Source organism: Esox lucius, chromosome 1 (genome assembly GCF_011004845.1).
Source record: "Esox lucius isolate fEsoLuc1 chromosome 1, fEsoLuc1.pri, whole genome shotgun sequence".
NCBI classification, from domain to species: domain Eukaryota; kingdom Metazoa; phylum Chordata; class Actinopteri; order Esociformes; family Esocidae; genus Esox; species Esox lucius.
In genome coordinates, this window is record NC_047569.1 from 872,900 (window position 1) to 891,176 (window position 18,277).

Genomic DNA, 18,277 nt, shown 5'->3' on the forward strand with positions numbered 1-18,277 from the left:
CTCTGGTTATACAATTCATAGGTATGTTTTTGAGTAAAATGAACAGTTTTGTTTTATTCTAGAAACTACTGACAACATTACTCCCAAACTCCAAATAAAAAGATTGTCATTTAGAGTATTTATTTGTAGAAAATAACAACTGGTCAAAATAACCAAAAATATATGCATTGTTTTCAGACCTCAAATAACGCAAAGAAAACAAATTCATATTAATTTTTCAACAACAAAATACTAATGTTTTAACTTATTTGGTGGAATAACCCAATATTTGGCCATTGCCGGTTATTTGGTGGAATAACCCAGATTTTTTTTATCACAGCTTTCATGTGTCTTGGCATGCCCTCCACCAGTCTGTCTGATTGCTGTTGGGTGACTTTATGCCACTCCTGATGCAAAAATTCAAGTAGCTCTGCTTTGTTTGATGGCTTGTGAACATCCGTCTTCCTCTTGATCAAATTCCAGAGGTTTTCAATGGGGTTCAGGTCTGGAGATTGGGCTGGCCAAGACAGGGTCTTGATCTGGTGGTCTTCCATCCACACCTTGATTGACCAGGCTGTGTGGCATGGAACATTGTCCTGCTGGAAAAAACAATTCTCAGAGTTGGGGAACATTGTCAGAGTAGAAGGAAGGTGGTGTTCTTCCAGGATAACCTTGATTCATGCGCCCTTCACAAAAGACAAATCTGCCCGATTCCAGCCATGTTGAAGCATCCCCAGATCATCACCGATCCTCCACCAAATTTCACAGTGGGTGCGAGACACTGGCTTGTAGGCCTCTCCAGGTCTCCGTCTAACCATTAGACGACCAGATGTTGGGCGAAGCTGATGACCTTACTCCATTCTTTGCTTCTTAATAGATGAAGGGCTTTTTTTCTAGCTTTGCACGACTTCAGCCATGCTTTTTTCGAACTGTCCTCGCCATGCACTTCACCACAGCTGCTGTCATCCTACGATTGTTGAGTGACATTCGAATGAGTGGACGGTCATCTCAGTCTGTGGACAGTCGTTTTCGCCCTCTGCCAGTCTGTAGCTTTGTTGTCCCCAATGTCTGTTGCTTGACCTGGTTCTTATGAACCGCCGTCTTTGAGATAGAAAACAACCTGACGCTCACTGTATCCCTCTGCAAGTAAAGCCAGATTTAACCCTTCTTTTCCTCACTCAAAGCTTTTCGTTTCAACTCTTTTGTCATGCTGAAAATAATTTTTTTTTATTCAAATAACCTTTGAGGTACTACTTGCACTGGTTTTGCCATCCAGCTGGTCCTATTGCAAGAGGATAGTGATGACCACAGCAGTGGTTTTTATACTTTTCCTCGTTAAATTAGATTTGGTTCAGGTAATCGCCTAATCAGTACCTCATTAAGTAAAATGAGGTGTGCCTGTGTTGGAATTTAACAGACACTGGAATGGAATGGCTGCCATACATGTAGAGATGCTGATTTAAGAAAAATTAGGGGTGGTCTCTTTTTTTTCTTTCTTCCAGAACTGTGGAATAGTTTTTTCTCTGAGGCAATATGTCTTTCATATACAGAAATTTGCATTGTGGCCAATGGTATGGGTTGAGTAAAATGCCAGCAAATATTGCAACTATTGCAATTACATAGTAACCCTTGATTTGTTTAGCATATTTTCACTCTATACAGTCTCCTGAACATTTCCTATAATACATTCACTGTATCATATAGAATAGCTTTTTCTGTATGAGGGATATGTCTTCTATGTACAGTATATTATAAGGTTTTACCTTGGTGGCTGAAGAGGGTGTTGAAAAGATTGTGTTGTTGGATGTAGTACACAGTGCCCATCCAAAACCCATTTTATTTTGTTAGTAGACACTCTCCAAAACATTTCCTACATTACATTCACTGTTGTGTATAGAGAAGTTTTTGCTGTATGATGCAATATGCATCCTGTGTGCAGTATATTATAATGTGCTGCTATGGGGGACGAGGTGTAAAGTATAGTGTTGCTAGATTTAGTGCAATATAAAAGCCCATATATAACAACTTAACGCGAACAAATTAACAAGAATGACATCATAAGGATTCATCCATTTATTTTTAATACATGAAAGGTTTATTAACTATAGTTTACTCCATCTTCATTTCTCAGTGTGCTCCATTGTGCACACATAGGATGAATATTATTCAGCCTATGTGAAGTACCATTTAAACAGCATTTGTCATTAGTTTATATTTTTTAGAATGTTGATATTCCTTTTTTTATCTATATTTTTACAATATACACTAAACAAAGTGGCAAAATAGATTAATTTAATATCATTAATATCATTTTTTACTATAGACTTTTTTTTCCCAAGGCAAAATACGAAACCCTAATTCTTATTGTTGCTACCGAATCTCTAATGTTGCCAGCATGACGCTAATCTTTGACCCACACTGTGAGGTCTTCCCGTCACTCCCGGTCCGACTCCTCCCTGCCACACTCCGCACCTGCCACCAGTTCACTTCCCAGCACGCATGAACGCACCCAACACTCCAGATCCCAATCACCTGAATATCGAACACCTGTGCCCTGTTTACCCCTCTATTTAACCTGTGCTCTTCCTCCCCTCCAGCGTGAGGTATTGTTCCCAGTGGACCTGCCAAGCATTCTATCGCGCGCTTATTACCTAGTAGATTCCCAGCCTGTTGTGTTCTCTGCCCTCTTGTCCCGTCCTCTCTCCTCGTTTCCAGAACCCTGCGTCTTGACCTGCTTGTCCGCCCCGTCGTGTATCTCCCTGCCTACTCTACCTGTGTCGTTGCCTGTACGGACTGTCTTCCCGGAATACCGACCTCCCTGCCTGCCCCCTGGATATCCTTGCCGTCTCTCCCGTCCTGTACTATAGCCTCCACGGATTGATCACCCGGCATCCTGACCTACTTGCCTGCTTCTCGGTTTCGCGTCTCTGCTCCTCCCTGCCTCTGCCTTCGCCTTCAAGGACTGATATTCCGGTTTCCGACTCTCTGCCTGTCTTCATCGTTTGTGTGCTTGCCTACTCCCTTGTGCGACGTAAACAATAAAAACTACCATTGCACTTCTGCAATTGGACCCACACTACTCTGGTCCTGGTGTTCATTACACACACTAGCAAAACTGAATCATGCTAGCGGGACAGTAACTTCCGGGTCACACAATTCTAACAAATTATTTATCAAAATCAAGTTCAGGCAGTGACAAGATTTTTTCATTTTCTATTTTTGATCAGACAACAAAATCAAAAGTATGAAAAATAAACTGTTGTTTGTGTTTTGGTATTATAAATGAAATTTTTAGATTTTGCGCTCTATTGAATATGAAAAGAACGAATGATACACCGATTGACACAGGCTGCACCTTCAAAATGGTAATAAGTGTAAAATAGAAAACACTGAACTTTAATTACATTTGTATTCAGTTTAATAGCACATTATGTAGGCTATGATCTCTAATTTTAAGTGAGATTATCTAAACCCGTGTTTGAAAACTGCAAATCATAATCATAATTGCAATATTTGTCAAAGAAATTGCAATTCAATATTTTATCCAAATCGTGCAGCCCTACCCCTCGGCCCTTCTCGTGAAGCTCCCAATGTACAGTTTGTGTGCTAATGTTGCTTCCAGTGGCAGTTTGGAACTCTCTTGTCTTGAGTGATGCACCAGATGATAGGAAATGTTTATTCACTATGTGATTCAGCACTCTGCCCCACTCTGTGAGTTTGGGTGGCTGGGCTGTTTTTGCTCCTAGATGCTTCCACATAATTGTAATTGCACTTTCAGTTGACCGGGGCAGATCTAATAGGGAAGAAATTTACAAACTGACTTGTGGCAAAAGTGGCCTCCTATGGCAGTGCCACAATTAAAGTCAGTGAGCTACTGCAAATGTTTATATATGGAGATTTCATGGCAATGTGATGGATTTTATGAAGCTGTGAGCAATGGATGTGACTGAAACACCTGAACTCAGTAATTAGTTGGGGTTTCTACATACTTTTGGCCATATATTACTGGCTGTATATTAATTGCTAAAACAGACACTAGGCCTGTACATGTTATTTGTATCAAGTGATAGATGCACTTTTTGCCAGTTTTACATTGAATACTCATCCACTTACTTGTTTTGTATGGTTCTGTGCTAGCTAAAAGCCAGAGGAGAGCATGGCTCACTCAAAAGGTCGGACCACAGATGACAAGATCACTTGTCCGCCTGGGGTGAAAGAAATCTCTGACAGAATCTCTAAGGATGAAATGGTCCGCAGGCTCAAGGTGAGTGGAGAAAGCTTGGCGAACACACACAAGGAACAAGGCACCTCATTAGTCAAACAATTGAGTCATAATTTCTGAGTACAATTTTTTTTTGCCGGACCGCGTAAGTGGAGCCAGCCTAGAAGAGTGAATGTCTCTTACTGAGTCCATCCCTGACTGAGTGACTGACTACCCCTTGTTAAATAGCGTAGGGCTCCAGAACAACAGGTTTTGCGTTCGCTTCCTGTAACAGTCCAAACGCATTATGCTTGAGGTTCAGACAGAAACAATTTTGCTGGCTACAACTTTATGTAGCTACGTAATAGGAAGCCTAAAATAAATTGGTTCTGGGGGATATCAGGATTTGTTCAGGATAGACAAACACTTCACAGGCTTCACGATTCTCTTATCTTTTCACCTGACAAAAAAGTCAGTTATTGTTAGTGATGGCCATTCGAGGCCTCATTACCGTTCTTCTAGCAGCAGGATATTATGCTAGCAGTGCTAACTCAGATTTTCTTTTTCAACATAAAAGCCATCATTGAACAATATAAGTTAATATAGTTAACAATCTTGTCCGTACATTTTGTTTTATACTTTTCAATTATGGCTTTTATTGTGATAAAGAAAATGTGAGTGCTGCCAGCATAATATCCTGCTGCTAAAATCACACTAATGAAACCTCGAATGGCCATCACTAGTTATCGTCACCTATATTGATAGCAGTGGCGGCTGCTGGTCTTTCAAAGAGGGGAAGCTCATTTTCGGCCTACATTATAAACCTCTGATGGTCTTCATTTGTAGTGACACTCGGCAGGGTTTCCGCGGGGTCATAAAAAGTCATAAAACGTCTTAAATGTAACAATAAGAATTTTAGGTCATAAAAACGTCCGGATTTTCCATAAAAGGTCATAAATTACATTTAGCCACGTCTTAAATTTATATGCTCATCCATTCATTTGTTCTTCCATCACAATGCGCTGGCGCCGGCAATGGCATTCATTGGTTTCACCTGTTTTGTCTGAGGAATCTAACTGGTATCACAGCGTCCAAGAACTACAAGGTCCATGCGGCAGTGCAGCAAACAGACTTGTCAAAAGAAACCTGCACGAACTCCGAACATACTGTATCATACCGAGTCACTGCTTAGTTTAACTGAAATCATCCTTGCTATCACAATGGGAAAATGTACCTTTAACGATCTATGGCTCGAAGACATAGCGTTTAGTAGTTGGCTCAAGCCCGTCGCAAACAATCGTTATCAAGTCTATTGCACTCTGTGTAAGAAGGCGTTGGAGCTGTCTAGTTTAGTCATAAAAGTCTTGAAGTCGCATGCTAAATCGGAAAAGCATATCGTTGCTGTTAACGGCCTGCAGCGGGTGCAGGCGATCCGTCAGTTTTGTTCGGCTCCGTCGTCACTAACGTTACCCGGTCCAAGTACGGTGCAGGATTCAGTTTCTGTCGCATCCAGTGCTACACACAGTGGTTTCGGATCAACATCCACACTGTTAGAAATCGGCGGTTTCGTATAGTGGTCAAATAATGTAGAACCCGTATCAAATCGAGGGAGAAGTTCGTTCAAGTTTATTGGACAATTGCAGCACAGATGTCATACGGTGAACGTTCCATCACTGTAATGTTGGTTACCAGCTAGCCTATACATTAAGGGCGTTTCTGACTAAGACCATGTCTTTAGAAGTCAACCCCCATGCCATATGACCATCGTAAACATTCCTACAGAGAGAAACAGAGAGGTTTCTGTTGTTCTCATTATCTAGGCACATGCACTTCCAATGAAATGTACATTCATATTGTAATTGTTAATGCTCAGATTCCACAGTCCCCCCTATCAAACATTTAAAGAAAAACATTACATGTTTGATAAAACATTACAATTCAATTCCTAATGAAAAGAAAAGGCCCATACGCATATGTAACAAATGACTAAAATGAAAGAACAAAAGGAGTATCCGACCAACCAGGTCTTATTTGTCCTCAAATGAAAATGAATTTGAACAAGACAATTGACACACCCCACTCCGACACCTAACTCAATGTATGACAGTCATCAATCCCGTCCCCAGCTAAGATTATAAAGGTCAAGAAACATTATGACATCAACAGGTTATTATCAGTGTTAACGGTGTTCAGCAGAAAATCAGACTCAACATGACATCATGATTAAAACATTTCCCCCAAAGTCCATTGAACAATCAAAACCCCCTTTGTCCGTATCATGATCCATGCGACAAAATCATACAAAAGACTTATGCATATCCTGTTGTACCTGTGACAGATTTCTACCTTAAAATTGGGAAAACATCTACCTTTGTCAGGGACCATCTATAATAGGGAACAATTCACTGTCCAAACAAACCATGATAGCCATCATAATGTAGATCATTAAGCATCATCACAAATACGCCGAAGTCCAATACTGGGATTGTCATCGTACAGTTTCCCACCTGTCTTGCGAGAAACAAACCTTCATACATATGAAATTCACCATATCAGTTATTTAGGAAAATCTTAGATTGTAAGGAAATAAGTGAATTTTCAATCAAGTGTCCTTCAGTTCTTGTCTTCAGTTTCTTTGTCTTGCATCAGTGATGAAAGTTCCAAAATCAGTTATTGCAGTCAGTGTGATGTGGACCCAGCAAATTGCCTGGTTGTCCTAACAAGTCAGTGTAGGTGTATAATGGATAAGTGAGTTTCCAACACTTCACTTAATCAAGATTAACACCACAACAGTGTCTTCCACTGTGTTGGGACCCTGTGACCTTTCCAGTCAACTGGCCTGTGGTACTCTGACCTGTAGTTTGTGTAGTCCTTCAGGACTCAGGTGGATTCTCCTCTCATCTCGCTGTCGATGATTCATCTAGAAATGGAGTGTGAAGCCAAGTGATCTGACCACACTCAGTTGTCTGTGTCCAGTCAGTGACGTGATGTATCATCAGAAAAGGGTTTGTGATGTCCTGATCTGTTGAAAGTATAACTACAAAACAAAGATTAGTGTGGTTCAACAGTCCATCAGACTTTCATCCACTGGGTATGGTTCCGTCAACTCCCAACAATGAAGACAATAGATCAGTCCTGAAACTTGTGGATCTCAGAAGTTCCATCTTCAGAGTGAAGCATACACCCTATTCAGACAAGTTTCCATAAGTCTATGTCAAAGTTCCTTTTCCATCCAGAACTGGCTTGGTTGTTGTTTGACTCCTTGTGCTATATTATTGCCCAATAGCAACCAGCAGTGGAATAATATTGTCAGACATGACTTTGCTTAGCCAAATCAGAAATGGTTAGATCTATTCTATTTAACCATTAGAATGTTAGACCTTACCTCAAACAAAACAATCTCCAAATAAACCAATTAAAAACATCCTGTAAATGGAAAATGGAAAACATAACACATGCCAATGCTCTGTTATAACTATGCAAACAGGAAAAACTAAATTTTTTACAAAACTACTTATAAATACAAATTTGATTTGCCTTGAGCCTTAAACTCAACTCTTTCCAATCATAATCAATTATCATATCATACATCCCCCCTGCCTTCACTTCATTAAGTCAATGGAAAGTGACACCATGTATGAATGCAGAACAATGACAAATACAGCCACAGGAGGCGCCATCCTGAACCTGCACTGGCCATCTTTTCAGGACAGACATGAAAAATAGAGAATTGGTAGTAGGGATGGATCTATAATCCATTTGATAAGGAGTTGTATATTCATCAAAACAAAGTGAACAAGTTAAAAACATTAATATTCACTAACACCAACAAAGACATCAATGTGCAACACGGTCACTTGTGCGAAGGAATTATAAACCATATAACCCATTAACAAATTTTACATCATAGCTAAACAGCTCTCAAATTTGACATTACCACAGTACCATCACACAGGTCTGTGAAATTGGCTATTAAGCATTTATAATATCCTGTAGTTTCTTGCCACATGCCTAACTAAATTGTTTGGCCCCCAGGGGATAAGCTGTGCAACTAAATTGTAGGAGTGAAAAACTCCAGCCCATGTGCAGTGGTTTACCTGTTGCAACCACCAGGGCAATTGTATTAGCATAGCTACAGCATACAACTTTAGAATTTTTACAGGCAAAGGCCAAACTACCTCATGAAAAACACAAAGTGTCTTGAGTAACCTCCTAAATTTTTGGGAATTCGCAAAGTTAGATACATTTTTTGACCAAATAAGGGCGGTCAGCCAAACCCTAAATCACAACTTTAATGCTTTATCTTTGTTCTATCATCAACAATGGGGGATGACTTTAGGTCTCTACCCACACTTCAGTTGGTTTCAAAATCATACATTTCAACATTAAAGCTAATGAGAGGAAAATATATTTAGCTTTCACTTAATGTTTGTTTATCCCAAAACTATATATGCGTTTGTTGATAAAATTACCATAGATGAGACCAGACCAAACACTCAAATTTAACCCTTAGTAATAGGCTACTCTGATGTAATGGGAAAGGTTGCTACTCTGAGCTCCACCCATTTATGGTAATCCATTAAAAAGGCCAAATGTTTGTTTATGGTCCTCAGACTATCCTATCAATTTAGCCGACATCCTTTGTTAACTGGAGATTTTGATTTAGTGTCCAACCAATCTAATATTTTCGCAGTTTGTAAAAATGTGCTTATCATTATCTATACAACAACTCAACATTAGGGTGGAAATTAACTCTTAAGAATGGCAATCCAGACAGAAAACAGATGTATGACATCACTAAAATCAAGGTACAATAAGTAATCCAAAGGAAACTCAATGTAGGCCTTAAACACTGTTACATCAATACCCTATTTGTTCATTAGTCAATTTACCATTTTAGAATTTGAACTCCATTAACGAGTATCAGGCGTTGGTTTTAAAAACAAGCATTATCCCAGTTATCATTGGTAAATACAAATAAGATAAACTATATTATTTAACCAAACTCAATTCAGCATTTAAAAAATAGGTCATTTAATTTTGTGTGGAGTAAACTCGCTTTAACTGTATTACCCCTTTTTTTAAGGCTATGACTATTTTGGATTCAAATTCAGTCCTCATGGGACACAGCGGCTCCTTAATGTTAGACTATAACCATGTGGATTCTTCATTATATCACTTATACAATATATAATTAGAGCGAAAACACAATACCTTAACCTTTTGTAAGACAACCACAATACTATTTTACCAGATTAGAAAATCATGGTACCAAATTCTAATTCATCACTAGGTTTCAGACGTACTCACTTGTGCTAGTGAACAGCTCAGCAAGCAACAGACAAGTACCATGTGGTGGGCCTTGATTAAGGCCTACCTACATTGTCGTGAGACCCCCCCTGAGGCCTTACGGTTTTAAACATTATCATCAACGCAATAAATACGCTTGACTCAAAATTACATACGTACATATGACAAAGCACAACAAAACAGATTATTTCTTGAATACCTATTAAAACATGTTCAAGCATGACAGAACAAGACATGCTATTTCGAATGCCTATTAAAACATGCTATATAACATTCAAGTGCTTCTCAAAATACATGTAATATTTAATTAAATAAGCTTGGCTATTACCGAGGAAGGTGATCAGGTTTCCTTGATAAGTTCCAGCTTCAATTAATGGTTAGGTACAATACATTTTAGAAAATGAACATTTAAGAACTCTGATTGAATGATTATGAAAGCTCACGTCAGTTTCTAGTATCGTCCATGATTCCAGGGTCCCATAAGAGAGACTCCATCTTGAGACTACTGTCGGTCAGCCAGGTGGTCAAACAGAATGAATCTTCGTCCATTTCGATTGGCTCCTTTACCGCCTTTCGACTGTTGTCCATTCTCGGCCATCTTAACTTTCCTCTGTCTTCTCTCTTCGTCTGTACCACACGCTCCATCTTTCTATATTCAACTTCCTCGGAATACATCTTGTTTAGCCGGAAAACGTTATTTTTCTTTCTGTCCATTTCGAGTCCAGGCATCTTTGTTAATGATCCTTTTCGTTCTTGATGGTATCCTATTCGCGCCATTCTATTTAAAAATGGACGCGTCATGACTGATGCTGCACTCCTCTTCCCGTCGTATTTGTACAACTGGATGGCCTTATATTTTACTTGTACAAGTCACTGTATAATCGCCTAAAGCAATTCGCATTATCAACGAAATACAGTTTAGCGTTAATCTCCAATTTATCCACCCCTAGAGATTTTTGCACGTTACACAATGTAATTCGTGGCCCAGTCAGGGAGTAACTAGGTCTTCTCTCCAATTTATCCACCCCTAGAGATATTGTACACGATTGCAATTCGTGGCCTAGTCAGGGAGTAACTAGGTCTCCTATCACTAACTGTGCTCTTGAAATACTCGATTTGTTCGTTAAATGGTGTGGATTTCAGACTCACCAACCATTCATCTGTTCGCAAGAAACAGGAACAAAGACCGGCTCCGTTGCGGGTGCGCGCAGCCAGCTTCTTCTCAGGACAACAAAAAACATTTTTTTTTTGGTAAAATCTAAATCTCCAACCATACGGCTCACAGCACCAAAGTGTTAGAAATCGGCGGTTTCGTATAGTGGTCAAATAATGTAGAACCGATGTAGAAATCGAGGGAGAAGTTCGTTCACGTTTATTGGAAAATTGCAGCACAGATGTCATACGGTGAATGTTCCATTATCTTCTCACTGTAATGTTGGTTACCAGCTAGCCTATACATTAAGGGCGTTTCTAACTAAGACCATGTCTTTAGAAGTCAACCCCCATGCCATATGACCATCGTAAACATTCCTACAGAGAGATAAACAGAGAGGTTTCTGTTGTTCTCATTATCTAGGCACATGCACTTCCAATGAAATGTACATTCATATTGTAATTGTTAATGCTCAGATTCCACAACACTAAAAGCGGAGGTCCTGTGGGTGTTGAATACTGTGACTAAACACCAATCCTACAACGGGAATGAAGAAATTGCCGAACTTTTCAGAGCAATGTTCCCAGACACTGACATAGCCAAAACTTTTACCTGCGGGAAAGATAAGACCTCATACATCACCCGGTTTGGCTTGGCAGAGTATATAAAAAAAGACCTCGTCTCCAAGGTACCTGGGCCTTATGTTCTCATGTTTGATGAAAGCTTAAATCACACAAGCGAGAAGAAACAGCTGGACATACATGTTCGGTTCTGGAATGACGGTGCATTCCCGGTACCTGGGATCACACTTCATTGGTCATTCCATGGCCCAGGATTTGCTAAAGCACTTTAAAGTAAGTAATTAAAGTTTAATATTTAAAACAAATATGATTTCTAATGCTGCATGTAATATTTGAAATAATTTCATCTTCAAACCTATGACTATGAATACTTGATATACTCATATACTCATCCAAGCCTCCCACTGAACACGGAGCGCCACCTTAAATGCACGATTTACACTGATGTCGAGTGGCTGCAAATACTTTGTTGTGCCCCCAGGAATCACAGCTGGAATTGAGTTTGTCCTCTTGATGGCTTCTTTCACCAAATCTCTTATGTGGGCCCTCATGCTGTCCAAAACGAGCAATGCCTTGTTCCTGTGAAAGAATCCTCCCGGTCGCTTCCATCCTTTCTTGTTGACTTTCACAACAATTCCTCTCGGGAATTTTTCTTTTGGCATTGTGGTGCGTTTAAAAATCACCATCGGTGGAAGCTTTTCTCCTGATGCCGTGCAGCTCAGAACACAGGTGAAGTGTGTTTTTTCATGCCTAGTTGTTTTCAGCGTGATGGATGATTCGCCTTTCCTGTTGACAGTCCGAGTGAGAGGCTGGTCAAACATCAGAGGAACCTCATCCATATTTATGATGTTGTGCGGCTCAATGGAATGCTCCGCTATCTTTGCATTAGTGAATTTGCGAAGTTTGAAACTTTTTCCTCGTAGTCAGGAGGGAGCTGCTGACACAGACTCGTCCATACCCTGATTGACAGGTCTCTACGTCTCATAAATCTGAGACACCATGATGGTCCACCTCTAAAATCCTCAAACTTCATTGCAGTGGCGATTGTTTTGGCTTTCAGTCGGATCTGCACAGTTGAAACACCTCGGCCGTCTGCTCTCTGAGTGTTGACCCAGTCTTCGAGCTCATTTTCTAGTTCGGACCATCTGCTTTTCTTCCCTCTGAAAGCTTTAGTTGTCTTTTTGCACTGAGTCAATTCTTCACGCTGCTGTTTCCAAAGTTTTCTCATCGACTCATTAAGACCAAGCTCCCGTGCAGCAGCTCTAGTTCCTTTTCCAACAGCCAAATCAATCACCTTCAACTTGAAAGCTGCATCATATGCATTTCTCCGTGTCTTTGCCATGATGAGGGTGACAAAATGACTACCATACCTGGGAAGTTTGAGCGCGCTCAATTTAATATAAACAGTAAACAAAAAAGTTGTTTAACCCGTTTGGCAATTTCATTGGTCTAATAAAAGCTTCATGCCGCCAAAAAACTGAGTATGTCACAGAATGTGTATTAAAAAAAAAAAATTGAAAGCGGGAAAAATCCATATTAGCTGCGTCATTGTATAAGTCGCGAGGTTCAAAGCGTGGGAAAAATGTTGCGGCTTATAGTCCGGAAATTACGGTATCTAAAAAAAATTACATTTAACTTTGTAAAACTGAAACAAGGATTGTGGTGTAGCCTATAATTGTGTGAAATGTATGATGCAAATCGGCTAGCAATTTCGCCAAACAAATATCAAGAAATATTGCAGCAGTTTGTCTTTCGAATACATTTGAGAAATCCGCAATGGGACTGAGCGCGAAATAGCTTCAGTGACTTCTTATAGTACAGACCGCTGTCAGTCAAAAGGAGATGCAGTTTGACAGATCTTCAGGTCCTCCAATCATCACGCGGAAGCCCGGAGTCCGGGCCAGCCCACTCCTCATTCACCCCCAGAGACGCTGAGCGTCCGTGGGCGGGACATAATCGCAGCATTTATCCAATCACCGTCTACTTTCAGAGCACTGAAAAAAACTGTTCTAAGCAGCCCCATTGAAGTCAATGGACGCTGGGCTTCAACAGGGAAATGCACTGTGACGCTGCGGGATTGTATGAGAAGAAAATCGAGTCAGCCGACCTGTAGCTGATTCTGAACTAACTAGTTTTAGAGATGAACATGTTTTAACGCATTTTTTATCAATAAAATGTTTACACAATAGTACATATTTGACCATTATCTTTTTGGACATTATAGGGGATGCCGAGCTTCCCTTGCAGTCTTAAAGAAATCCCCACTGATTGATAGATACTGTATCTACAGTGGATATAAAAAGTCTACACACCCATGGGAAAATGGGTTATGGTCTGAGGAAACGTTTTTTTTTCATATTTCCAAAAGGTATGTTTGGCGCAAAAATAAAACTGCACATCACCCAAAGAAAACCATACCCACAGTGAAGCATGATGGTGGCAGCATCATGCTTTGGGGCTGATTTTCTCCAGCCTTAGTCAGGGTGGTGGGAATTATGAACCGTTCCAAATACCAGGAAATTTTGGCACTAAATCTTCAGGCGTCCGTTAAAAGCTGAAGATTAAGAGGAAGTTCACCTTTCAGCACGACAACAACCCAAAGCACACATCCAAATCCACAATAGCATTGCTTCACCAGAAGAAGATTAAAGTTTTGGAATGGCCCAGCCAGAGCCCAGACCTGAAGCCAATTAAACATCTGTGGCGTGATCTGAAGAGGGCTGTGCACAGGAGATCGTACAGAGATCGTCCTCGACATCGTACAGATTTGGAGCACTTTTGCCAAGAGGAGTGTGCAAATACTGCCACATCAAGATATTCCATGCTAATAGACTCTTACCCAAAAAGACGGAGTGCTGTAATAAAATCTAAATGTGCTTCAACAAAGTATTAGTTTAAGGGTGTGGGTTTTTTATTTAAATGTTTTCCCCCTCAAAGATTTATTTGTTTTTCTATTGAATTGTTCACGTTATAGGTCACATTAAAGGTGGAAAAAGTTCTGACATGATTTATCTGTCTCATTCTTTTACATCTCATTTTAACAGGGGTGTGTAGACTTTTTATATCCACTGTATGTCATTCACAAATGGCTAATTAGCTGTTAAAACGGCCAGTCCCAAAAGTGGATTTGTTCAGGATTGACAACAACCTAGCTGGCAACAGCCTTGAGTAGATACGTTATGGGAAGCCTAAAATTAAACTGTTTACTATATTGCTTTCTTTCTGGTGGATAATAGATTATGATTATGTCTCAGGATTTGTTCAGGAAAGACAAGCACTTCACTGGTTACATGATTCTCTCGTCATTTCACTTGATGAAAAAGTCTGTTATCGTCGCCTATTTGAATACAGTAGTTATTGTATCCATGTCATTTACTAATGGCTAATAAACTGTTAAAACGGCCAGTGGCAAAAGCCATAAAGGTCATAGATGCAATTTGTGGTGGAGTTAAACTTAATAGCAAATGTTACTTAGTTTAACACTAGTTAATGGTGTCTAACAAAATATTCTAGCTTGGCGTGATGTTAATGAGTGAATATAATATAATGTCAAGAGGCTATACCGACACTATAGCTTGGTGGCGTAGTGGTTGAAGTCACAAACTTTTCCTGTGAGTGATCTGGGTTAAAATCTCGGGAGGGCACCAACGATCAATGCTTTTTATTAGGCTGAACTAGACTTGCCTGGCTTCTTGTTGTTTTTGCCGGACCATGTAAGCGGTGCCGGGCAAGAACAGCGAACATCTCTTACTGAGTGAGTCACTGACTGACTTACTACCCCTTGTTAAATAACGTAGTGGTAAGAGAAGCGGATTTGTGAGCTATAGGCCCCAAGTTCGTATCTCCTCGCAGGTGACGTGAAGTATGCATTATGAATTATTCCATGTAGATGAAAATTTCACTGGTTTCTACATTACAGTAAGCCTGAAATAAAACAGTTTATGGTTATATTTCAAATGTTTCTGGTGGATTTTCGAAGTACGCATCCGTGCATTAGTTTTGGGTCAGGATAGACAAACACATTTGCTGGCTTAACATACAGTAGTTACGTTATAGTAAGCCTTAACTGAAACTGTATACGGTTATATTGCGACTGTTTCTGGCATGGAAAAGTTCATCTTCAGTCTCGTTAGCAATTGCTTAATTCTTGATTATTCCTAGGACGTTAGTAGATACTAGTAAGCCTATTACTGGCAAAAGCAATACAGTTCATAGATGCTATGGTGGAGGTAAATGTAATATGAAACATTAGTCAGTTTAACACAATCCTCAATGGAGTCTAGCAACTGCTGAAACATGTTATGCTGTAGTGTAGTGGTTAAAGACTGCTTCTTTTGTTTGTTATCGCCGTCTTTATTGATAGTTATTGTATAAATGTAATTCACGAATGAAATAAAGAAGTATGTTGTTTTCCATGAAAGAAACAAATACGTTCTTATGCCGTGAAATTAAATAGACTTGCTAGCACTTGCTCAATTCTTAAGTTAGTAGATACCAATAACTTTACTGGCTAATACGCTGTTAAAACGGCCAGTGGCAAACGCCATACATAGACGCTATTTGTGGTGGAGGTAAACTTTAGTCAGTTTAACTGTATCAAAGTAATTCACGAATGGCCAACTAACTATTAAAACGGCTAATGCCAAAAGAGGATTTGTTCAGGATAGAGACAAGGGGCTATACTGACAATCAGTAAATGTACAACTCTGTGGTGTAGTGGTTAATGACACAGCTTTTCACGTGGGCGACCCCGGTTCGAATCTTGCGACGGCAACACTTTCTATTGCCGGCCGGCTGAAATAGGCTTGCCTGGTTTCTTGTTATTAATATGACTTAGTTATTAATCATTTTTGGGATTGGGTGAATAGGTTTCTGCTTAATTGCAGATTAAATGTTGTTAAACTAAATCATAACAGATTTGTGCCATTTACCTAAATGGGATCTAGTTGAATGTAGGTGCTTGGAGGTTGTTTCCAAATCCCTGGTCTTTTTTCAGTTTTTTTTCCTCAAATTCACTGGTATTGCCAAATATAACATATGGACATAGATGCATATAAAATACTTTATATGGTCTACTCTTCTAAACAGGAAAGCGATTTGGTAGTTTGTTAGCTCATTGCTAGTAGTCAACCCCTCTCGCCTTTCTGTTACTGATTGGCCACCTGATCTGTATTTAAACAACTAATCAATCACCCATTCTCATGTCTGTTTGTGTCCCCGTCTGACCAGATGGTGGTGAAGACGTTCATGGACATGGACATGGATCAGGACAGTGAGGAGGAGAAGGAGCTGTACCTTTACCTGGCTCTCCACTTGGCCTCCGACTTCTTCCTAAAGCATCCAGACAAGGATGTGCGCCTACTTGTGGCCTGTTGCCTGGCTGACATCTTCAGGATCTATGCCCCCGATGCACCCTACACATCCCCAGATAAACCCAAAGTAAGGCCCTAATCTAGCTCTACCAGTATCACTACTATAATCTTCACAACGATGATGACAGAGTATCTGGGGAGATTGTTAATATTTCATCAGAAATACTTAATGTCAGGAAGACTGACCTGAACTGCATGTTTCACGAACACTATACACTGTTTTCTTGTATTCTTGGCTTGGTAAGTGTGTTGAACTAAGTATGTCTTTAATTTCAGGATATATTTATGTTCATTACTCGTCAGTTGAAAGGACTGGAGGACACCAAAAGTGCACAATTTAACAGATACTTTTACTTACTGGAGGTAAGCTTTCATTAAGACTATTTTGGGAAAGTTTTCCACAAGATTGTCATTAAGGGTTTTGACTGTGTTGTCTTTGAATTGTCAGAATATAGCCTGGGTGAAATCATAAAACATCTGCTTTGAGTTGGAGGACAGTAATGATATCTTCACTCAACTTTACCAGACCCTGTTCCAGGTCATCAAGTAAGTACTTGCACTGCATAACACTGGAATGACTCTATAGGCTTGTTTACTTTATGCTACATTTTACGAGACATGTAGAAGACTCAAGACGCTAGTCGCAATAAGTCACATTCAGGCTGGTCTGTTCACAATTTGCCTCAGTTAAGTTCAGTTGCTTGAGAACAAACAATTGTGTGTCGATAATAGTGAAAGGTTTGTTAGTCTCAGGAGGACAATGCTTCAGTTTGTTGTGAGGCTGCATGAATATATTGCTGGTGACCAAGATATTTAAGCAGACTCTGTAGCTGTGCTCTACTGGCGTTTGGAATTAATGAGGTCTATTGGGCATCATGAATCATTGTGTATTACTGAGTCATTCAGTAGACCTCATGGTTAACTGTCTTCACACTTGGCATGATTTCACATTACTGTGATTCATGATCTACTGTGCATCTTAAATTGCATTACATCCCTTTGGGCCCTGGTCAAAAGTACTGCGCTACTTATGGAATTGGATTAGATTTTGGACATGGCCAGGAGCTCTCTGTAAACCTATCATACATCTCTATCAACACCAAGATTTGGCCATTGTGTCACACTGATCTTTGGAATAGTTCAAGCTCAGTTAAGTTGTGACATTTTGTGGGATCTCCTGGGCACAGTCATCTTTAGGTCAGTCCACAGATTGAGGTCTGTTATGACATACCTCAATCCTACTGAATATCTGTAGACTAATCTAAAGAGATTTTTGCATTTACACAATCAAAAGTAGCATTTTCAATAAGGGTGTGTAGACTTTTGATATCCAATGTATATCATACATTGTATTTCATCTTGTCCCACTTCCTATCCTTTCAGCAATGGTCACAACCAGAAGGTCCAAATGCACATGGTGGACCTGATGAGCTCCATTGTGTGTGAGGGGGATTCTGTCTCCCAGGAGCTGTTGGACACAGTTTTGGTTAACTTGGTCCCAGCCCATAAGGTACAGTATAGGCCAACTTGCACATGTTCAATAGGCACAAAAAGGAAGAAAATAGATTGAAACTGTGAGAGATGACCCGGGCTGGTCTAAGACAAAACCCAACATAGTTTTTTGCCTTTTGTTTTAATAATTTTGACTCATTTAGCAAACACTCTTATCCAGAGTGACTTA

At 39.9% G+C, this 18,277-nt stretch overlaps 1 protein-coding gene across 1 annotated transcript in view; it reads left to right on the forward strand.

The window, feature by feature from the left end:
• LOC105009135 (sister chromatid cohesion protein PDS5 homolog B) overlaps positions 1–18,277 on the forward strand; it is a 67,657-nt gene that overhangs the window by 5,164 nt on the left and 44,216 nt on the right. Inside the window, 5 exon segments of the mRNA XM_034296808.1 lie at positions 4,117–4,243; positions 16,454–16,663; positions 16,873–16,959; positions 17,045–17,142; positions 17,980–18,106. Of these exon segments, the coding sequence (XP_034152699.1) occupies positions 4,136–4,243; positions 16,454–16,663; positions 16,873–16,959; positions 17,045–17,142; positions 17,980–18,106 (630 nt within the window). The 5' untranslated portion in view covers positions 4,117–4,135.